We start from the raw sequence: 24296 nt of genomic DNA on the forward strand, positions 1-24296 counted from the left end.
CTGGGTGTTTTTTTTAACGAAAATTTATCGTGGGACGATCACGTTGAAATGGTCAGGGGCAAGTTGTCAAAGGTTGTTGGTATCGTGTCCCGACTGCGATATTTCCTACCGAAGCGTGTTAAGCAAATGCTGTACAATGCACTGTTTTCTTCAGTCGTTAACTACTGTATCTTGGTCTGGGGCACCACGTCATTTACCAATATCAGACGGCTGCACATGCTTCAGAAGAGAATTGTTCGAAATATTGTTAATGCTTCGAGATTTGAACATACCGCACCGATCTTTGCGTCACTTGGCATCACCCCCCTTCCCCAACTGCATGAAAATTTACTGTTAAGGCGGTATAAAACAAGTATAAGACAGAATAATACATTCATGTTAGACCTGGCAATCTTGAAATGCAAGGAACTGAAGTATGCTACCCGCACTGGCTTTACGTGGTTTGTGCCTAAAACGCGAACGAATTATGGTCGCCAAATGCTTAGATACAATCTTCCACAGACGTTAAATAAAGCGCTGTGAATTGATGTTAATTTATGTACTGCTGACACTTATGTCATAGTGCTTTGTGCTTGCTTTTGTTTTTGCCTGTAATGTTGAAATATCGTTTCATTTGTGTCAATGTTGTTATTGCGAATGCTTTACACATGCTGTATAATACACTGCGATACTGTTGCCAAGTGATTGTAGGGTGCGTCGACCTCTGTCAAGCCTTTCTTCTGGCTTTTTGTCGATGCACCCAACATCCTCATGACGATGTTAAATAAAGAATTGAAAAAAAAAAGTACTAGCATAGACCGATTGACTCATACTTAGTGTTCAAAGTTGGCGTCACAGAGTTTCATTGAAGAGTGGTACATACCTTCTCCCACATCTACAGTGACCCATGTCGGCGAGAAATAGGTTCCTCGAAGAGAGAGAGAGAGAGAAAACGAGGATAGGAAAGACATGGAGGTCAACCAGAAGAGCATCCGGTTTGCTACCCTACACTGGGTGTGGGTGAAAGGGGAATAGAAAGAGGAAAAAAGGGTGAGAGTAAGCACTGAGTGCGCGTGGGAGGGACACTATGCACAGGGACACTATAAACGGTACCGTAAGCCGGTGCACTTCAAGTATTGCACTAGTGCACGAATCGCTTTTCGAGCCAGTGACGGGTGTGGCCACGGTCCGAGTACCTTTGACTCGGTGAACGGTGTCGAGTTCAGTCGGTGTAAAGTTACCCGCAGAGAGAGGCGTTGGACATCGTAGCCAGGGCACGTACACAATAAGTGCTCGATGGTTTCCTCGCACCCACAGGAGTCGCACATCGGGTTCTCGGCCATTCCCAAACGATAGGAGTACGCGTTCGTGAACGCGTACTCCTATCGTGAACGGTTCCTTGAAGAGCGGCACACTGTCACATACTCAGTGTCTTAAGTTGGTCCGACGGATGGTTTCGAGCCCTGATCCTTCAGCACCTCAGCCCGATGCTCTACCCATTCGCCCCTAGACTACACAGGGGCCGACGTTGCGCGAAAATGGTTAGATGCAAACATAGATAGACAGAAAGCCCCTGGAAAGTCCGTGAAGTACCTTAAGAATGCTCACGCATTAAAATAATTGGAACTAGCAAAACGTAATTTGGAAGGGATGTTGGGCATGTCAAGAGCGTGTGTGGACAATGTTGTGGGTGAGATAATTGGGCAAATGAGGAATTACAAAACTCCGTTGGTGCCTCCCGTGGTTGCTTAGTGCTATGGTGTTGGGCTGCTAAGCACGAGGTCGCGAAATTGAATCCCCGCCACGGCAGCCGCATTTCATGTACCTAGATTTAGGTGCACGTGAAAGAATCCCAGGGGGTCCAAATTTCAGTCGTTCCCCACTACGGCGGGCTTCGTTATAAGAAAGTGGTTTTGGCAAGTCAAACCCCATAATTTAAAGCTCGGTTAGTAGTGGTTTGCATTGCTATATGGTGTTCAACACTGCGTCGTTTCAGAACTGTGGGTTGTATTACAGATAAGTTTGACAGGAATACATTTTGCTTTAGTCAATACACTCCGGACCGATGGTATTCTAGTTGACATTAGGAGAAAAAAATGGACGTGGCCATGTAGTGCGTAGCGCGGATCACCGGTAAACGATTAGAGTTACAATGGGTGCCAAGGGAAGCGAAGTCGAGGATGGGAGAAAGCTAGGTGGGGTAATGAAATTAGGAAATTTTTAGGCGTGAGTTGGAATCAGCTGTCGCAAGACAAGAGTAATTGGAGATCGCTGGGCGAGGCCTTTGTTCTGCAGTGGACATATAAATACTATGATGCTCATGATGATTCCGGGCTAACTTGAATGCTGTAGTTGCTTTGTTGGTGCCATTGGAAATAAACACATCAGTGATATTATAGGTTTATCCCAATTATTGCCGGAAAACCAAAAATTTTCCGCCGCAAAATGCTGAGACTACTACATGCACCAATCTGAGACTTCTTAAGAATAACGTGCACATTAGGACAAATACGATGGACAAATTCCAAACATTCAGATTAATTGTAGACGCTCTAGAAAATCTTCCCACTGTTGTCGGAGCCTTCAAAGCGATCCTTCGTGCAGTGAATTAGAGTTTAAAATTGTTGCTGCCAGCAAACTGCTCGGTATGCCTGCGTGAAACTTTGTACGCGTATAGGCATATACAGATTAAATAGGATTAAAATAGTGAATATTTTGTTACTAAAAAAAAGAACCTTATTCGTCTCACACAGAAAATATAAATATGACATTAGAAACGTTCATGTAGTAAAAGCCTAGTAGCGAAGCCCGATGAAAATAAAACAAAGGGTCACCAGAAGAAACGTCACAAAGTGCACAGAGCAAGGCCGAACCTACGCAAGGAGAAGTTAACCAGAGATGCCCTGATTAATCGTCGGCACTTTTACTTCCTCGCCGCGACTTCTTTTTCCGCTGGCACGCGGCATACTTTTCGCCAGTAGCAATAGATTGGCCGAAGGCATACTGGTGCTGATGAGCGAACATTTGGTAGATTGCCGGCAGGGCGTTCCTTCGTTCGGCTCGTGTAGTCGTGCAGGTTCTTCTTCACTTTCATGTTTTTTCGCTTTTATTTTCTTGTTGTGCCATGAGTGGTGATGAACGGTGCTTGGGGAGACCTTGCTAGACGAGCAAGGCTATCGAAGAGGTTGGATAGAACCTGGTTCATGCTGCCTAGAAATGTTTCATGCTTTTAGGCTAACTATTTTGCGCCCTGGCAGTATGGAAGAACGAACGCTTCACGAAGCAGGCGTTCATGAACAGTTTTCATTACTTTAAGATCTCCGTCACGAGAATTTTTAAGCATCTTTTGCCGCTTATACGGCCCAGACTTATGGCGGGGTTGGATGAGATTTGGCATACTACTTTGCAAGCGCTTTCGAAATTGCACCGGAAAAGAAAGTTTTTAACAGAATTCTACAAAAAAGAAAAAAGAAATACTTCGTTAATTTGCAAGCGCAAAGTTATGTATATTCTTTTCCTGTTCAGGCTGTTGGCCATTCGCCAAAGGTGACCTAGAACTACTGATACCGTCGACGCTAGAGAATGAAACAACTCCCATCCGTTAACTGACACTAAAGGTATCGTTTAGTGTTCCTTAAAAAATTTCATCCCACAGTTTATTATGGAAGAATTCAGTTCAGTTCCCCTATATTTTCCTCAAGGGCCCCTGTGTTAGAATTACAGAGGGTGAAGTTACATGCTGCTGTTTCGTTGAAATACAAGTTCTGTTAGCTTTTTGCAAGAACATCGATGAACAATTGACCGGTACAACTTGGTGAAGAAGGCCGTTCCAGTATTGCTGCCCCGAAAGGATAAGACTGAAAGAGTAGTAGTGTGTGAACGTAGGGATGAAATTTGAAGTGGATGGCCAGGGCGTTGTAGTGTGTGCGGGCGCAGCACAATGTAAGATACGTGATGCAGTGAACAGGAGCAGCGAAGTATAATGAGGCATATAGAAATTTTTAGCTTAAAGAGCGCATAGGTACAAACAACAAAAAAGCAAAGTTCAGGTATCCGCAAATAATTTAGCACTATTTTGATAAAGAACTCAGGAATAACGCAAATACATCGGTTGTGAGGGTTTCCGTGAGCGCTGGAGAAAACGAGGCGGCAAGTTAGAACCAGCAAAATTTTTTGGCACGTAACATTTTTTCGTGTCTTAAGGACGCAATGACGTGATCAATATAAACAGTGAGGCCAATCGATAAAGGTTTATTTCGTGAAAATCAGACAGGTGGACAACAGCCAAGCAAAACAAGGGATAGGTAATGGTGCCGACAATCTGAATTATTGTTAATCGGAGTACTCATAAATATATATGTACTGCTTTTGTCATCTCGCCATTAAACTGCCATAAATAAGAACAAATTTATGCATATATTTGCAATGTTATGTCCAGTTCTTAGTACGTATAGTTTATTTCACTCTAAACGGTTGCGAAAAGTTTTGATTATTTCCATTTTTTCTTCTGACCGCATTGTTCTCTCGTGTAGCGTGTGTATTTTATTTGTTTCAGATTTTAGGATATAGGGCTCTTCAGTAGGCCAAACGTCTCATACTGTCGCAGTCAATAAACAACTAAAAAATTGGACTAGTTCAATACAATAAAGAAACACTCGAAGCACGCAAAGAGCAGACAGTGCTTCCGCGATTCATGACATTACGAGCTAATAACGTGATATTTTCCAATGGTTCGTACAATTTAAGGAGAACAAATCAAACAGAAGAGGATAAAGAAACAACCTCGGAGACCAGAGCTAGCTAACCAAACGCTTTATATCCGGATGCAGCTCATAAAGACATCTGAAAACATACGAAATAAAAGTGCTGATATGATAGATAGCCTTCTTGTTATGTTTTTTTTTTCGTAGTAGTCTCTGGAATTTTGTGGTAGCTGCCCTAACGAGGCATATTTTCCTTTTTCTTTTCCGCGTCTCATAAGAAAAGATAAATTATTTTTTGTTATTCGACATGTACACCGCCTACCTCATGAAGAAATTAACGAAAAAAGCCGGAGTTCCAGAAAATAGCAAAAAGGTAAAAAAAAAGCTCACCGAGGAAGCTTTGCGGATTATGTAGGTTACTCAGTCAAGAAGAAAGTAAAAAGCCGCCATGGGGGCCTAGGAAACATAATCGCCGTCTTGTTGAATGTCTTACACACGTCGTCTAAGTAATACTCAAGCCTTGCAGGGCAGAAGACGAGTCCACAGAACTCAGACACGGCCAATAGCGAATATTGCCCCACAACAGACTGCATGGCAGATAAATACTCAACTCACCTGATTCAATGCCAGAAATTTCGCACTCTAAGTACAGATTGTAGTAGCCCCTGTATTGCCCTCAGTAGGCGGCTGTTCCCAGCGCTGCTTGTTCTTCTGCTTGCACTGCTTGTGCGCTGCTTGCGTCGCAGCGTCCATCGTGTTTTTTGTTTCTTTCGTTCGACTTGGCTGGTTTTTTTACTTCAGTTTTGTTTCGACAATCCTTCTCGTTTTCGCAAAAGTAGCCGCTTTCCAATCCCCAAGTGTTGTTTAAGCCAAGTGATTCTGTGGCATTAGCCCTCTTTACACGCGCAAATCAGCTAGGCGACTCGACCGAAAAAGCCAATCTTGACGTCAGAACTCTACGCCCTTAACACGCTCATGCCCTCCGGTCCGCTTACGCATGTTCGAGAACTGCCCCGCAGTGCTATCGCCGCTGCTGCTGCATCTCTGGAGAAGCTCGGAAAGTTTTTTTTCCTCCCCAATAAGGGAATGTGCGTGAAGTATCCTCTTCTTGACCACGTAATTCCTGTACACGACTTCCTCCCTGCTCAAGATGATTCTCTTGCCCAGCAGATCTTAAAAGACATTTCCTTGTGCTCGCACAAATAAGTGAGCATTTCCTCTGAGCAACGTTCTTAGACCCAATACTTTAAAAAAACCATCTATTTGCGTAAACAGAGACGTCTGCTCGCACACTAGTTGGAAGGTAACACTTCCGCAGCATCGAAGTAGATGTAGACATTGACTCCTCCTCTCCTCAACGAACGCACTACGAACGATATAACGCAACGAGCGATATAATGTGCGTGCCGTATCATCTTAAGCAGCGAAGCGCGAAATGTTCGTCTCATGTTTGCACGTCGAGCAGAAGGCACGAGTCGTTGCATCTCAGAGCTCAAGTCAACTAGCGATCCTGACTATAGCATGCGCTTGCGTTGACTGACTGTTTTGATCGTGGATAGCGCTCGTCCGTGTCCCTTCTTGAGTCGTCTTTTTGGCGCTGTAGTACTTCAGTGGATATAGGTCCCGAACTATTGCCCAGTGGATGGGCTCTTCTTTCTTAAAAGGGATCATTCGTGCTTCATCGTGTGTAGGCGATTGGAGTACGATACTTAATGACAGTTCTGGTGGAGCGCGACTTCGCGGCACCTCACGCGATGCGATATACGAACACTTGCAGCGATTTCGCAAGCTTGAAAGAACATTTCCGGACTTACTTGCTACTGGAGCTGCATATCCGAGAATAAAAATGGCGACTCCTTTGACCCCTTCCGGTGGTAGGCTACGGCGGCGTCAAAATATTGCATTAAAATCTGTAGAACGTAGCAGAATTCTGCCCAAAGGAAGACTGCAATTCATTCTGATAGCTCGAGAAATCACGCACAGACGTTAAGAAACGTGTTTAGAGCGTGCTGCCGACCTCTAAAGCAGCTTCCAAAGCATTAGGTTACTAGGAAGGTGAAAGGAGACCAGGCATCTCGTAAATGGAGCCATGCATCGTGACATCGAGCCGGTCGGTTTCGTGCCACGTGTAACCGCTAAGGTTGCCAGCGCTACCAGGAGCACGCGCCTGGCGTCTTTTAAACCAGTGTCTTGACCATCGTACGGAGGGGCACTTCTGCAGCTCCATAGAGCTGCGTGTCCCTGCGTGTTGGTTCTGGTGTTGCTTGGCTACGTATGGTCATTGTCACGCAAAATAGTACATTACAGGAGTAGCGGGAAATTGGGAAATGGTTAAATATATATCTGTTATTGGCGGCCAAACCGCCAAGAAAACTTGGACAAACCTCGATTATAAGCCCGTTTCGAATAATTAGGAAGGTGGGTTAAAAATAGGTACAAATGTACCATATGTTTACTTTATTTTTGTCCCATGAATTTAGCAGCAGATCTTGGTGTACATGTATGCAGCACTTTTAAGCGTAAGCAACAATGAACTTCGCTACAGCGAATGGTGAATGTGTTATCGTGTACAGTGCAGCAACTATGAGAGTTCTATCTCTCGCTATTTACGGTTGACCACAAAAGGTTTCAAAGCACGAAATCCGAGAAAAAACCCTTGATTGTGTTGCATCTTCACCGGTGAACCGGGGAACCTGCATGTGATGCAGTGTGATGGTCGCACGCCGAAGGATACACGATACCTTTCACATCACAGAAGGATACGCTATTAGCGATGAAATTTAAAATTTTCGTGGAAGCCGTGCTCCGAAAACTTTCGCGGGTGGGGGTATTGTGTTAATACACAACATTTTAGCTGATGGAGTGATTTTTGCCTGCTATTACCGAATGAAAAGCTCGCGTTCATGACTGGTGTGTTCAAAGTAAGCGACACTGTCGTTCTTGCTCCATGGCTTGTCGACCTACCGATAAATCTCTGGCTCAGCTGCCCAAAACCCATATTACCTCATTGTCTAAGCGGTTTGTAACGAAGCAGCCTATGCCACAAAAGGAAACGTTCCATTCGGATCGTTTCATTCGGTTGTTTTTGAATTTTGCTGTCTTTTACTTTCGGTCATAGCTATGTAGCCTTCGTTACCCATTTGATCCTGTGCTCTTTCCAATGTAAGTCTCCCTGAATTTCTCCTAAAGACTTCGTCGCCAGTGGGTATAAACCTAGCTGAGTGATGGTTCATCTCCTTTTTTTCTCTTTTTTTCTTCCACTCTTCTCGCAGGATGGTGCTATCGAGTTTGAAGAGTTCATCAGAGCGCTGTCGGTGACGTCGAGAGGGAACGTAGAAGAGAAGTTAGACTGTAAGTCGAGAAACGATTTTTTTAGAGGCAGATCAGTGTGAGATGAGGAAGATCGCAAAAAATATTTTCGATAACTGGCACGTTTTGTAGCGCATAGTACGCGGTGCTTTACGGCACTCGTGTTATGCAGAAAGCATTTTTTTTTCTGTGCACTAATCAGCAGAGAAAGTGTCAATATACGTTGGCGTAACCTCGCTGTCGCAGATTATCCACGAGTATATTCAATTTGAGGTTTGTGAAGAATCGTGTAACTTAAACAAATGTATACCTGTAATATTGGTTTAGCCCCAAATTGTCCTCGGAAAAAGCGCTTAGCCATTTTCCTGAAATGAAACTTAGCACCAGTATGTACTATGCTGAGGCCGTCAGCATAAGTATAGGCAGAGAGACAGTGACTCAAAGCCAGCAAAAGGTAGTACTATCACCACATTCAATTAACGATGCATAGTGCTAACTTCTTCCCTTACGGTGACAAGAATGAGTGCTCAAGGAGCCGCAGAGAAAGACAGTAACGAAAAAGGCAGTGCTTAGATCGTCTACCTTCTCACTCCAGACAGTAAGAAATAGAGTTGGCGAACAAGCACTGTGCATTAGGAGTAACTATACTTGGCAGGCGCACGACAACGTTCCCTTTAAAAAAAAGCTTTCGTGTTAAAAGTGGCTTGTACGTATGGTCCGCCTCATTCAAGGCAAAATTACCTGCAATGCAGATGGTCTTTGGTTGGAACAGCCTGTTTAGATCATTTATTTGACATTGGCATAGCAATTTTCGCGTTCAACGAGACTTGAAAAAAAAAGAAAGAAACTTGCAAGCAAGTGTCAAGACACTTTAACCAATGTGCCTCTTATTTTTGAGAAAAGCCACAAAAGACGACTGATAGCGGCGTGTGGCTGCTGATGCATTGACTCCATGCTAGAAAAAAAACAGAACGTTGGCGCTAAGTGTGGTAAGATGTTTACTAACACACACCTTATATTTCGCGCATCTGCGTTGATCGTACCTATACTATTGTTTGCAGCTTCGATAGCATATTTTGCAATTCCTTGCAAGTGAACATTGTCGAGACGGTACCATCGACTCCGCACCAGGTATATACCACTACCAACAGGCTACCTAAAAAATGCCGCTCTGTACCAATTTGGTACACTGGAAGACCAGAATTGGTAGAGGCTCGTCGCAATAATCGGGTATCTTATCTGATTTGCAAAGGTGTATACTGTACTAAAGTCTCTGTCGAGCATTATCTGCACCTCATTGTTTTGCACAGGTACCTCTGTGCAAAAGTGCATGTGTGCATGTTAAAAAAATGTATTACTGCTGGTCACTCACAAACGTTTTCAGCTGGACGCCAACGAGAATACATAATAAAGAACAGACAATGATACGCAGATTCCACTAAGCTAAGTATGTGCAAAAGCACAAGAATACACCAGAAAAGAACACTGATGGCGGAATGTAGCGGGCACTTCCTTGAGCGCCACGCAGACACTTAGCTGGGTTGCACAAGTGGTAGATTAGCGAGATGGCGGTGATTAACGTCATAACCTTCTTTCGCAACGTTTTTTCGTAAGTTAAATTTACATAAAGTAATCCGTTCTTCCGGAAAATGAATCTGTTATACTTAAAGTATTCGGGCCTTCATGGCCCTCACGGCTTCTTTATATTGACTGCAAAGCTAATCTCACCACGAAAAGTGACTTCGCCTACACAAGTGGTGAAGGAGGAATGCTGTTCTTAGGATTGCATGCAAACAGCTTGGCGCCCCACTTCCTGCGTTAGCGGTGAGTCTTTATACGCATAGATCCATGAAAGGGCGCTCTGTGTCGGGAAGCAGTGATGAGCGCTCAAGAAATACAGTATATTATTATTATAATAATACTATGTTGTAGTATTTTCTAGCTAAGGAGGACGGAATGCGAGTTCGTACTCCGTGCTGAAGAAGAAGCAGCGCGACACACAAGAGACAATGATGCGACAGTATGCGTGAGAACAAAAACGCAACGCTTTTGTAAAATTCGTTAAAATTTGCAGGTATGGGTTCAGCGCGAGCTTCGTGACCTCTCCTATTGGTCCGTTGTGTGTTATGGATCGTTGATGCGAAAGCATCAAATGGCCCGTCGAGCGAAAAAGCCGGCGTCTGTCGTCTGAACAAGCAAAAAAACGGCACCTAAATTTCCCTTGACTGCGACACCACGACACGAGTGCTTCTCGATGGAGCAGAGCGGGCGAAAGGGTACACCTGCTGCCACGCGCCAGGGGTTGCGTGAGGAGAGAGGGAATCGCCCTGACGCCACGTCACCTTCGCTCTTGGAAGCCTGTGTTATCCACGCGTTCCTTGACCACGGAAGCCCTTAGATGCGTTCTAATTGCGCCTCGCTGATCACTGTAAAGAAGTCAATATATATAAAACTAAATAAATTCGGAAGGAATAACTTTGGCGGGAGTGAGTTTCGACCCTATGACTCCACGTTCAGAAGCTGAGCGTCTTGTCCACTTGGCTAAACCAGCACCTTCTTGATGGCAGGTCTACACTCTGGTTTATGACGTCATGCTACTTAGACCGCAATTTCCATTGCTAAGCCCAGCGTGACGAAAGCGGGGACGTGAATGTTACCGCGGCTTACTCGCGAGAGAGAGACGCAAGCTTTAATGATGTGTTGGAGAACTTAGCCTGGCTGTCCTTATAACATGCTACGTAGATTGTGGGTGATGATTACGATATACTGTATACAGTGATAAGCACTTCAACAGCAGATACAGCATAAGGCTTGCTAGGGAGAGTCCCTATTAAATTCTATGGCAGCCGGGTGAGGTAGCATGACGTCGGGGATCGAAGTGCACCGGCCTTGAGTTATATAGGACGCGTTGGCCAAGCGTCTTAGCGTTCTCGCTTGCCCGCGAGGAGTTCATAACTCGAAGGACAGCTCAGCACCGTTCAATTGGACATTAATGCTTGCGCACTGCCAAGTGACCAGGAGTCCTTAGGTTTCCTCGGATGTTTGTTTCCCTTTTGTATGTTTGAGTGTTTGCGCATGCTAAAGTGTTCTTTGTTATTATAATTTTTGAAAATATTGGAGTTTCATGTGCCAAAACCACGACATGGTTATGAGGCACGCTGTAGTGCGCGACTCCGGATTAATATTGACTACTTGAGGTTTAACGTGGACCCAATGCGCGGTACACGGGTGTTTTTGGAATTCGCCCCCATCGAAATGCGGTCGCCGCGGCTTCCAGTTAGTCCCCATATAATCCTGGCTGCTACGTATGTCATGCGGCTTTTGTTTAGTGTATTGTAGCTCTACTCTCACGCGCCATGATAGAACTTGCCACATCCCACGTATGTACGTATGTGCCGTGGCTGCCGTACATATTTAACGATTTCAGCTTTAAGTATGCATACTTGCCTGCCAAAAGCGCAAGAAAACGAAGGCACAGTGTGGCTAAAGATGTAATTGTTCAGTAGTAACGAGAAACGACAAATGCGGCGGCACTTTAGAGCCGTTACGTGTAAAAAGAAAGGGTGATGGCGATAAGGAAATGTACTACGTGCCCGTGAGATGGGTCCGCAGACGAAAGTACATGCACCAACGGGTCTTTACATACGCGCAAAGGAACGTTCAAATTTATCGCAATAGTTCCTCCCGCTTTAACGTTCGACCCGTCGCGGTGGCTTAGCGGCTTTGGTGTTGCGCTGCTAAGCATGAGGTCGCAAAATCAAATCCCGGCCCCGGCAGCCGCATCTCGATGGGGGCGAAATGCAAGAACGCCCGTGTCCCGTGCATTTGGGGCACGGTAAAGATTCCCCTGGTCCTCAAAATCAATCGGAAGTACCCCACTACGGCGTGCCTCATAATCAAATTGCGGTTCTGGTACGTAAAAGCCCTCAATCCAATTCAGTTATAATGTTCTTTCATCCTATCACAGGGGCGTTTAGACTGTATGACGTGGACAGCGACGGCTTCATCACGCGAGAAGAGATGTACAACATCGTCGACGCCATTTACCAGATGCTGGTGAGGAGCAGAAAACTGCACGAGATCTTGTTTGAATGACGAATTTTTTATCAGGTGTCCGTCTGCGCGTGTACGCGCACCTCACAACCTGCCTTAATTTTTCACATTGTTTCTGTGGCCTTTATTCTGCTCAGTGCCGCCTTCTACTCTGCATGCACATTTACCCATCATTATGTATTCAGTTTACGTGAAAAGTAAACATCGACGCCACTTTTAGGTGCCAACGTTTCATTACAACCTTGCAAGAAGAAAAAAATTGAAAGAAAGAAATTCTAGCGGAATAATTGCGCTAAAATGTACTCCCTATTTCCCGAAAGCCCAGTGGTAGTATTCGTTTGCGTTCTCGGGCGTAATGAAAAAAAAATCTGTGTTAACGAAGAGGCGTTCATTAGGCGCAGCCGGCAACCGTGGCTTTGCTGTGACATCTTGCGACGCCCTGATCAGCCATAATGCGCTGCAAGCTCTCTTGAGCTGCAAAGCTCTTTGAAAAATACTACATGCAAACGTACTTTCTAGATGCCTACGTCGCTGTCAACGCGTTTATTCCGGGTGATGAGCGGGAATGCAGGCAGTCGTTGCTTTCGGGTGCTTTTTTTTTTTTTCAAAGAAGCTGCCAAGAGTTGACGCCACCAATGCTTCTGTTCGCGTCCTACATCTTCAGTATTTCCGATATACGTCTACATTACTACACCACCTCTACGTCAATTATCTCCGCTGGCGCCCGTAAGTGACGCCATGCTTCTCGTCCAGTCAAGAGAAGAACAATATTTATTTAGTATTCATTTAGTACATTTAGTATTTGACTTCTTTTTATTTTTCTTCTTTTACCCCCTTTCCCCTCTACCTGTTTTCAATAGGGAAACCAAGCGAAGGAAAACGCCGAGGAGTCTCCCCGAGAGAGGGTGGACAAAATATTCGAACAACTGGACAAGGTATGCTACACGGGCATTGCAAACGTGCCGTCATCCGCACACCTGAGCAGTGGTTCGCGTGTTCGGATAGGAACGGTTCGGACCATCGGCCAAACCACCATGTGGAGCAAAATATTGTGCCGAAACTGGGGCTTACTGGGGCAACCATGTTTGGAGCAGCACCATTGGGGCATTATCGTGAGCCGAGAAAAACGAGTCGAGCGAGATGGCCGAGCCGGTGCCGACCTGCACACGTGGCAAAGGCTGACTCAATGTTACGAACTGCATGACCCAGCACATGTGAAATGATAGGGTCTTTGAGGACGTTCTGTTTGCTTGCTCAACGTCGGCGGCCGTTGCGATGTCGGCCCGCCAGAAAGGAGCTTATCCTAGAGAGTTGGCACATCGGCCACCAGCGTCATCTGTCAGCGGCGAATGAAAAGCTGTCATGACGTTTACAACGAACGTTTTTTTCCCTATTACTATTATTACTATTATTAGTTTAATATTTGCGATTTTTAGTGTATTCGAGTAAGTTTATTTGCCTAACTTATAGGGCATTCCCTAAATTTATTCCGAAAACTCTTTTGAGTTCGATAGTCACATATTGTGCGCACGCAGCAGTGTGTTTCAAAATCTGATATCAGAGAAATGCGCCTTCATCTATTCAAATCATGCTACTGCCGTAACCATGCAGTAGGAATCATGCATGGTACACGTCAAGTAAGCGTTCATTCCGCATAGTCGCTTAAGTTCCACCAGTACTGTTCGAGAGGGAGGAGAAGAAAACAAATTAAGAAGGCAGCGATTTCAAACAGGAAAGCGTGTGGCTGGCTGTCCTACGGGTTTGAGTAATGGAAAGATTAGAAAGAGAGCGGGGCGGAAGAAGACGCGGTGAATGCGGGAGTTCAGTGATGCATTGATGCAGGATTACCGGGTCGCGTGCCCGTTATGTCATCGTCTTTCACCTGAGAACACATGAAATTTGTAGAGTTGGTATGTAAACAACGCCTTTCTAGAAGACGGGAAAGAGCAGGGAGCCTATATTTGCAAAACACTGCGGGGCAAACAGCTTCAAGCGACGCTCAACATCAAAGCACCTCCATCGCATGTTGCACTTACACGCAAAATCGTTTTCTTCAAAAATTCCGATAAGCTGCGAGTTTAAGCCCAAATAAGACGGTTTCGAAACGCCGGAGTAGCTGTGGCTTGAAAAAATAACCCAGAAGCAGACGCTGAAAAGTATGCATTTTTATCAGTTAAACGAGAAAAATGCAAAACCTCCATAACAAACTGAATTCGTGCAATGGCAATCGTTTATCGTCACAAAAATCAAGCACTATATTAAAGAGCATTTTAATCCGGCTGGTCATTTAGAATCCACAAAGTTCTGTGAGCACAAATGAACCGTGCGCTGAATGCCCTATTTCCCCCTAAAATCTAAAGATATCCTGGTAACGTTGTCTTTCTGTCGCGGTTTCGCTGAGTGATGAGGTGGAAATATTGGAAGTATTACACTCCTGCCACTCCATTTCCCTTCTGTACGGATTAAGGCACTGTATGAGTGAATTGGAAAAAAAGCCCGCTGATGGACATGAATGAAAAAAATATGACAATAAAATAAATGATGAAATAAGGAATGACACACTTAGGCGAGAAGTAAAAAAAAACAAGACAGAGAGAGAGAGAGAGAAAGTAAGTTTGTATGCTTGCTCGACAGTACTTTGAGGCTAGGTAGCTCGTTCAAAAAAGTAATAAAAAATAAAAGAATCAGCAGAGCAATAAATAATGGAAATACCACCACTTACCACTACGATCATTAACAGACATAGAAGAGGGGCTGTCTAGGGTGCAGCGTTAAATGTTTGACACTTTGAATGGTAATCTTGTGCTCTCCTTGTTAAAAAAAAAAAGAAGCTCGATCATAAAGAGGTGAATTTGGAACCTTGCAATAACAAAAATTCAGTGCGGATTTGTGTGGCAAATGCGAGAGAAATGCGTTAGAATTACGTCGTACCTCTTTGAAAGTCGCGGATCCATGATTTAACCCGCGTTCACCGCATTGCCAAGTGTTGTTCAGGAGCTCACTCGACACACGCGCTGCCTCCTCGAGGAGCGAAGTGCAACTGACGGCGGTCCACCACCGCCAGTTGCACTACACATGCTATATGACCGTATAATGCCAACAGACAATGAAGCCAAGGAAAGCATCGAGGAATTCAGCTGTGGCTGAAATTGAAAATGTAGAAAGTAATAAAGAAAAGGGAAATAAAGCTGGACGAAAACATAACTTCTCGCCGGTGGGAGCCTAACTCACAACCTACCCATTACGCGTGCGTTGCACTGCTAATTGTACTACGGCGACGGCTATGCATACGTCCACTAACTTGGGCATTTATGTTTACTAGACCTAGCTCTGGAAAAGTTAGCCAGCGTCACCATGGCTCTGAGCGTAAATAAAAATATTCGCTCTGACAGTCCTAGAGGCTGTGAAAAGCTAGTAAGCGTAGCATGAATAGGAAAATGTCTGCTGAAGAGAGAAAGCCGACGCAATGCTTTATGGCCGCGAAATTGAAGTTTGCAGGAAGCTTTTGAATACGGCAACGTGCGCCTGATCGTATAAAGTTAAGAGCTTCGGACAGTTGCAGTGCCGAGTGTTCGTTCACACTACAGCTGCGACAGCTGTCTAAATCACGTCTTCCCCTCTACAATTGCTGCCCTTCTTTACGTAATCAGTTGAGCGTGGCTTAAGAAAGAACGGGATTTGATTAGCACGTCTTCTTTCTGCAAAATTTGTTGTTTGTTCTTGTCATATGTTTGCAGTTATACTACATACGTACTTTTTGTATGTTTCTCGCATCGTTTGTGTTCTGCGTATTTCTCCAATGAAATTTAGTTGAGAGTGAGCATTTGTTTATTTCCTTCTTCTCTCATGCTGTGTTTTCTAGGGCATGCCGCACGATGCTACCGCAACAAACTCACCCAGCTTTCAATTCTGTTTCGTGGCTATAGGCCTTTTTCTGTGCATGCAAGCAAAACCCCCGCAAGGCGGTTAGTGTCAAGTTGTGAAAAATACCACTGCATTTATCGGGCTACGAAGAAGAAAACACTTTACCAGAATCCGCAGGAGCCTTAGCTGCTTATCGTTGGGAACGAAGACATGGGTGCTATACTCTCGACATAGTGACATTCAGCCATACTGTCGAATTCGCTATCTTCTCAGCTATGACTGGCTCAGAGCGGGGCTACTACGGCATCTCTGATTGGCTGAAGAGTGGCGTCATTACATAATTTAACGATATGGAGGAGTTTACGACGTCCAGAACAACCTAATGATCAACTTCCGCAATTTGCGCGACTAGAGTGACTTTGTAAATTTTGACGTTCCACATAAAGCTGATGCACAACGTACGGACAAGGGCAACATCATTAAATCGTTCTAGCTTCGTGGGGTGCGCTACCGTGATACACATTCGTCGCCCCTTCGCGGAACCACGATGAACCTGCAGCGAGATGAACGTTTTACAACACCGTCATCACAAACTTCACTGGAGCATAGAAGGAAATTAGAATGCACGAAGGAATTGCGATTTTAAAGCGCTCCACATCGCGAACACATGGCGAACTTTAATTTCTGTGGCGCAATCTGTTCAGTTTTTTTAGTCCATCTAGGTTTAGGTTCGGAAAAAGAAAACGCGCTGTATATGAATAGGGAATGAAGCGGTACCCCGCAAATTTACGTCCACGGTCAATGGTTCTTGCCGCCGAGCATCCAATCGATATATATATATATATATACATATATATATATATATATATATATATATATATATACATGCACTTGCGAATGGGCTGCTCATGCATAAACGGAGGCTCAGCTTCCGCCTTACCATCGCCCTCGCCGAATGAATATTCCATTCGCTTCCGCCATCCGGGTATTTCCTTGAAGGACCGGACGTGCAAGAACCACCCGGCTACAGCTAGCACGTGCTCGGCCGGTACAGGGTTGGTGCGCAACGGTGATAGTCACTAGGTAACTCTGCTTAAACAGCGAAGTGGTCACATAAAAAATGTGAGCGTTAAGAAGACAAAAAAAAAAAACTGAGGAGTAAAACCTAGAGTGCTAACACGCCAATCTCTAAACTAATGTCATATGACAGGAGCTAAGCGTGCATGTCACAGCGTTATAACGCAGCTCGAACAGGTCCTGAGTAATAACACTACCAAGAGTGGTCAGGAAGGCGACCACACGAAGCCGAAGCACAAGATGTCTCCTCTCAGCAAGTTCACTGAAGGCTCTTACATATTTAAGAGCAGACGCTAGGGCGGAGCACTTGCCCGCGGATATTGTTTGCCCCCTGATGCGACATGGCGAGGACAAAGAGTTAGCGTGCTGGTTGTGCAAACTTTGATTTATTTTTCGGGCGAACTTAGCGTCACGGACAACAGTTGGATAACCGACCCATACGAGGCACGCTTACCTCCAGCCCTCCAACCGTGCCCAGAGAGCGTTAGTCAAGACACGAGTCTCTTAATCTGCACCATAGATACCGGGACGAAGTCCTGCACACAACGCGGAAGACTTTAGATGCTAGTAACTTATGGTGCCACGAATCCAAACTTACAATATGAATAAATAAACAATATAAAAAAGTGAAATGTCTTTTTGGTTAAAGCACTGCGATATAGGGACGCAGCGTATATCTGCAATAAGGTCAAGCATAGCAGTTTTCAATCTGACCGTATTGCGGGTTACAGTGGGGAGAAAGATACATTTAATGACGCTGTAAAAAGTTGTTATTCAGTTCAGACAAAGCACACGTAAAATCTGCACTTGTCATAACTCAAGCCCTTTTACAAAATTCTTGTTTTACAGCAAAGATGAAATGTGCGCCACAATCTCGGAAAATACGCTAAAATAAACATTGCTTATACACACTGGCAGGATTATACAAATTTATCGAAATGATATGTAACTGAAGGAGGAGTTGGTGCATTTAATGGCGCCGGCTACTCCTCTTCCCAGTGCAAGGAAAGTTGTTCATTTGTACGTGCAGCGCCCTAAGAACACCGACGGAGGTGAAAGGACGCAATACCAAAAGGCGTTCAGCAGTCGACCTTCTGACCCTGGGCTTGGTTTGTTGCGATTGCGTAGTTTCAGAGAAGGGGTAACAGCGTCCGATGGGTCTTACTGAATGACTGTTTTGCCATAACTAGGCCTGTTCGCCATGCATGATGAAGACATCAGTTCACTCTACGTCGCAGGTTCATCTCTCGCATGTCAACGCTCTTGGCGATCAGGTTCGATAAGAAATTGCAATGCATTGTTTTCCGCGCTCGCCCCTCGCCGTTAGGAGCACGGCGGGACGCACAGTCCAGACGGCGTACCTCGCGTACTCTTGCAATGAGCACAGCTTCGGCCTATGCATTGGTTTCCATGTAAAAGACGAAAGCGGCATTTGCAGACAAGCATTTACACTGCTTCGAAAGACCTGCTCACAGGCTCCAGGTGCTGCGTTCGCAGTGGTGATGGAACACAAGGCCATTCGTATTCACTATGCTGCATGGAAAGCGCCTTGCTCCCGCGTGACCGTGGCAAGCGGAGGATAGGTCACCTGCTTAGCAGTCATAAAATCGTGAGAGAAAAGGGGTAGCCGAACGTCACCAAACACGACGTAACATCGCACCGCTGGAAGCGCGATTAAACGCGCTTCCAGCGGGCGTTCGCGCGCCTCGTTATGTTCCTGCGCTCTTTGTACAAGCGCTCTTTGTACGCGTGAAAAGGGGTACCAGTTGTTATTGCAGTTACTGACGCCACCCCAATACTGGCTGTTTTGACATACGCAGAACCACGACAACCAGCTGACCCTGGACGAGTTCAAGGAAGGCTCGAAGCAGGACCCCAAGATCGTGCAGGCCCTGTCTCTGTATTCTGCTTGAACGGCCGCTTCCTTATCTCACTCGCTCTCCCCTTGGGCATACGCACGAAGAAGACGACTACGACAACCAGTAGCAGCAGCAGCTATCCTAACTTGCCCTCGGAGAGCCGCCTTGCACCCTGCTCTACCTTCTACCCCTACGCTGTTCCTGTTCCCCATACCTTCTTCTTCACTCCTTTCTTTCGTCTGGCCTCGTCTTTCCTATGCGTTGTGCCGAGGGCTGGGTTTCCTTTTGCGAACGGTAAACGACGGGCGACGGAGTGTAGACAGCTGCCTCCCGACGGCCGCAGCACTGACGGCGCTGGGCGGCGCCACTGAAATGCGAATCCGAACGAAGCGCCCAGGGCGGGAGCACAGCCCCCGAGCGTTGAACGACCACGTGCAGTCGATGCTGATTGGCGCATGGAGGGTGTCCGTGTCATATCTTCGTTCGATGAAACAGACGCGCTGTGAGAACCAGAAAACGACAGCAGAATCCCTGCTCGTCTCTCCTCTATGCCCTGCAATCACTCCCCAATTTTCATCTCACATCCACGTGAATAAGTTGATTGTTAGCTCATCTCTGCATACAGCGAAAGGAGAAATCGTATACACACTCTCCGTCACCCCTGCTTCATTTATATCCTTCACTAGCAGCATGCTCAAGCGGCGCACTTAGGCCTATAAGAACGTTCTGCGATGCCTGTCACGTCGCGTTGTTTTTTGTTATCTGCCAAAGAAGCCCTTTTTTTTCTTCGTCTTGCAGTACCCAACCGCATGAATCTGGCAACGATAAAGCGTATCAGAATGAAAACTGAGTAAATGTTCACTAAAGATAGGGTTAGAACCAACAAAATCGAACTGCATATCACGTCGACGCTTCCACGGCTGTCGTCGTCGCCTTTTACAACTCTTAGCAAAAAGCCATGACTCAGCCGCTTGTTGACTTGGTATGTGCAAGAACCGTTGTGTTCAGTGACTTCCTGAATAATTGCGCATTTTCCCCACATTATACAGGTATACTAGGTTCGGTGCAAGTCTTTTCAGCTCGTTTCTTTCGTACTTTCAGTTACTTATTCGCCTTCGCACCAGCCTATACAGCAGCACTCAACATTTTGTATTTTTTTTAAATATGATATTAACACTAGTTTTTTTTTTTGCTGCAGTAATGAAAACATTATGAAGGAAAACTACGTCTAGTGGTTCCAAAATGCCTGATTCTCAGCAATACAACAATCTGTACAGGCACCATGGAGCTTTACAGGGACTGGCTAACAACACTTCAAAATTCACGCTCGCTATAAAAGCCTCAGCAGCGTCCTTCTAATGCAGGCCAAGTGCAATTAATATTTACATGGAAAACATGCGTCCAAAGAAACTCTGGCTGGTTCTCTACAAACTGCTGCCCTCGCTCCAGGAACTGCTGGGAAAGATTGTAGAAGCATACCGATGGTGGCTAACTGCAAAAACAAGCGATGCTCCCAATTAGTGTAGCTGTACTATAGAGAAAGAAGGCCGCTTTCTCGTCATTAACTTGCTGCGCCTGTCCTCCGGCTTGACCGCCGAGTAACCTATTCAAGGACTTCGTGCCCATGAGAATCCTCCTTTCGGATGCACGCAAAGCGAAAGGCGCATTTGTCACTACCCTGCGGAGGAGTGCATGGCTTGCACTTTGCCCACGGCGGTGCGCGCTTCAGTTTACTAAACGCCTTCTCGATCTCAAGCGGGCGGCAAGCACACCCGCTTTTATTTGGCCACCACACTGCCCGCCGTCTTCAAAATCATATTTCTTAAATTATTTTTCTCAGTTCTCTATAAAGAATTATAGAGAATAAGAAAAGGTCAGAGAGAGCACAAAATAACAAAGAAAGAGGTAGAACAAACAAAAATTAAGAAGAGAAAGACACGGATAAAATGAGATCTAAAAAAGAAGGAAAGGCAAAACGAGATGAAAGAAAAAGGCGAAAAAAAGAAGGGCAAGGTTACAAAGAAAGGGAGAGAGAAAAAAAGAACGAATTAAACGGAGATATAATAAAGAAGAGAGACAGATCGAGGAGAACAGATAATGAAGTAATGAAAGGGATAAAGAAAGCGAGAACACCAGAAAAAAAACGAGAAAAGAAATATATAGGTACGACACAGAAAGAAGTAGATAGAAATGAAACGAAGGGAGGCAGGAAAGGATGAGAAAGAAAAGGGGGTAGAAACAACTAGATAAGGGAGAGAAGAATAAAAGTAGATAGAAATAAAGAAAGATAGAATTAGATATAGAAAGAGAGAAGAAAAAACGATATAAATAAAGTAATAAGGAAGGGAAGATTCAAAACATGACAGAGATAACGAGAAGAAAAAGAAATAAGAAGGGAAAAGAGGGAGAGAAAGGACGAGAGAAAGAAACAGATCAAGGGAAGCGAGAAACGAGCGAGAAATGAAGCAATAAAGAAAGAGAGAATGATAAAGAAAGAAGATAGTAAGAGAGTGCACGAAAGGAAAAATGAGCAATGGAAAGAGCCGGATAAAGAAAGATATAGTTAAATAACGATAAAGAAAAAAAAAAGCGAAAGAAGGAATGAGAAAACGGGAAAGTGAGAGCTGATGGAACAAAGAAACTTACAAAGAGAGCGAAATAATGAAAGAACAAAAAAAAAGAAGCAAGAAAAGTGAGCGAGAAACGATAATGAGTGGGAGAAAGAGAGAAATAATCAAAGAAAAAGGAACAGGACAAAGCTGGAGAGGAAACTACGATGAACGCGCGCATGGCGGCAACGCGTGTAAAGAAGAGGCTCATTATATCTGCCGAGATTACCGGCTTCGGCGCTACAAACCGCGGTGCAATTAACGTAACGACTCTTAGTCGATGGCCTGACGGAACGGCAGCATTTCTCTTTCCTCTCGCTTAGCTGCTCATTGAACCTGATTACTGTCTGCCGGCCTTGTTAAAGGTGCAGTCGCGATTGTTTTCGGGCTGCGACCACCAAAGTTTCGCATTATTTGTTTTTGCCCTTTCATAATGCGGGACTGTCCAATTACCGCGCGTCGCCGTTACTTCACATCCACACAGTGTCATTCATTTTGTTTGTGCACAGCATCAAAGCTCAGTTCCGCGTGCTGTTGAGCAGATACGATGCGCCTGCTTATTCTGTGTCCTCTAACAAAGCAGTGCTCAGCACGCCGAGCTCAAATAATTGCCTAACACATGTCGAACATTGCTGTGCTGCGTTTATATTTTACTGGCTGAGCGGCGACACATGCCTTTAGTGGTACACGAGTAAGTTTCGTTTTCATTTTCTTCGGAGACCACCATTGTGTTGTATAAAATTGATCGTTCTTCATTTGCGACTTTGACGTTTTCGCTAAGCTCATCACGACTAGACTTTAGGAAGCAGTTCTCAAACCTCAACGTACTGGCTTTTTTCTTTTCATTATTTACCAACATCGGTGTAATCAAACTCATCAATCATTATTTTCTTTTAGAAACAAAATGGGCGCGACAGCCACCCTTAAATCAAGCGGCAAATATACATTCTAAAAACAGTTGCACCCTTTGGGGTGTATATTTGCATTCCAACAATAATCATCACCTGCCTTGCTTGCGTTTCCTTTCTTGAAAACGCTACGCTCGCTAGTGCCCTGTCGAGAGTGCTCTGTCATGCTGATAACGCGCATGCCGTTCGTGACTTGGAAGTGCCGGGCTTGCAGCGTTAAAGAAATGCGGGCAAGACAGATCATGATTATTTTTGTGTGCCAACTGTACACCTGCAACTGTTTTTGGAGTGTAAAACCAGAAGTCGCCGAGGTTAAAACCGCGCTTAATCGCTCGAGGTAAATCAGCCACTCGATGCTTAAACATGGGACGACTGCGCACGCACGACCGCCCACGTCGAAAGACCAAAGACACCGGCTTCGAAAGCAGAAACGGGCAAACGTTGCGACGGCCGTCAGTTCTGTCTCCGTCAGGAGCGGACCTCGCTCTCCGCAGAGAGACAATCGTTAGTGCTACCCTTGTAGTCGCGCTACGCGTGCTCACACGTATACAGCCCCGGTGTACTACGTGCGTTGTTTTGCTACGCTTGCGGCCGACGACGACCTGCGGCCCGCTTTCGCCAGCGGAGACCGCACGGGCGCTGCGTGTCGTGTAGCGCGCTCCTTTCCGCTGCGTCACTGCGGCCGCTCGGCTCGCCGGCAGCGCCTCCGTAGTGCGCGCTCATGAGCGGCAGCCCCGTCGGGCGCCACCAGATCCGCCTGTAGGGCAGCCACGTGACCCGTCGGCACGCACCGTAGGGCGCCAGCTTCGCCGTGCGCTTGGTGCGCAGTGCAGGCACCGAGACAGAACGAGATGGAGAGACGGGCCGCAGGCTCATCGCCTTCTCTCTCAGAGGCCTGCTGGCCCCGCTCTGGAAGGGCTGGAATCGGCAAAAAACAGACACGGCGCGCGCAAGGGGAAAATATGCGAGAACGGAGGGAAGGGGATGCTCTTCGCTTCCCGTGCGAAAGTGGCGACTGGAGGGTTTGACAGAGACGAACCCAGTTGGCACTTGCACCGGCCTGACGGGTCCCCGTCTCCTGTTTTCCCCACATTTCTTGCTCAAAGTTGATTTTTTTTTTGCCACGGCAACGACTGAGGAGCAGTAGGAGGGACGTGCATCGAATATAGGACTCTCTCTGATGTTCTTCGTGGGAGACGTATGCTTGCGTGCGGATTCTTGAACTTGTTTCCGTCACCCATGCTGCTCACTTCAGCGTGTCACGCTTATTCCTACCGCGGACACTCCTACCTTGCGTCTAACTGGAGGTTTTCATCTAGAGTGAGCTTTTTTAAAATTTTGTTATTGTTGTTGTTGTCGGAGGTAGAGAGGCGGGAGTCAGTGAAAAGTGCAGCAATGGCTCCTCTGCACAAGCATTGCCGATTGAAACGATTTTTTCTTTTTTGTTGTCCTACAGGATGCCATGTTTCAGGCTAGGCCAGTATAGTTTTGACAGACGTTTCATATAAATGCCCAACGTCCCTCTTTCCGTCTCTCGACCTCTCTGCGCTCTCTGGTCCGACCGTTAGGATCACGCGTCTGTCAGGAGGGCAATACGCCTCTGTTCGCGGGAAGGGGACGTTTTCGCGTTTCCGAATTCGTATATAGAGCTGATAACAGAGGGAAACGAAATGAAAGAATGCAAATCATTTCGAAAGGCATCTATTGAAGGCTTTCCTTTCCCTTAGAAAACTTTAAAAGCTTCGATCAGCCGAGACTCCACCGTCGTCCTTCGTTATGCATATGGTAGCGCGCGGTGAATATAAATTCCTTGTATAGGCCAGGAAATTACGTTTTGTGAAAACAGAGTACGTTTAAAGAGCCTATAATATAATATAATATAATATAATATAACATAATATAATATAATATAATATAATATAATATAATATAATA

General features: G+C 45.5%; 1 protein-coding gene across 2 annotated transcripts in view; it reads left to right on the forward strand.

Annotated features, from left to right (window-relative positions):
* LOC135915097 (frequenin-2-like) overlaps positions 1-22208 on the forward strand; it is a 305612-nt gene extending 283404 nt beyond the window's left edge. For both annotated transcript variants that reach the window (XM_065448094.1, XM_065448093.1), the window contains exons 5-8: positions 7955-8033; positions 11959-12047; positions 12905-12979; positions 18806-22208. In XM_065448094.1, coding sequence (XP_065304166.1) covers positions 7955-8033; positions 11959-12047; positions 12905-12979; positions 18806-18898 — 336 coding nt within the window. In that variant the 3' untranslated portion in view covers positions 18899-22208. The remainder of the gene's footprint in view (positions 1-7954; positions 8034-11958; positions 12048-12904; positions 12980-18805) is intronic.
* The last annotated feature ends 2088 nt before the right edge of the window (positions 22209-24296 follow it).

Source organism: Dermacentor albipictus, chromosome 1, assembly GCF_038994185.2.
Source record: "Dermacentor albipictus isolate Rhodes 1998 colony chromosome 1, USDA_Dalb.pri_finalv2, whole genome shotgun sequence".
NCBI classification, from domain to species: Eukaryota; Metazoa; Arthropoda; class Arachnida; order Ixodida; family Ixodidae; genus Dermacentor; species Dermacentor albipictus.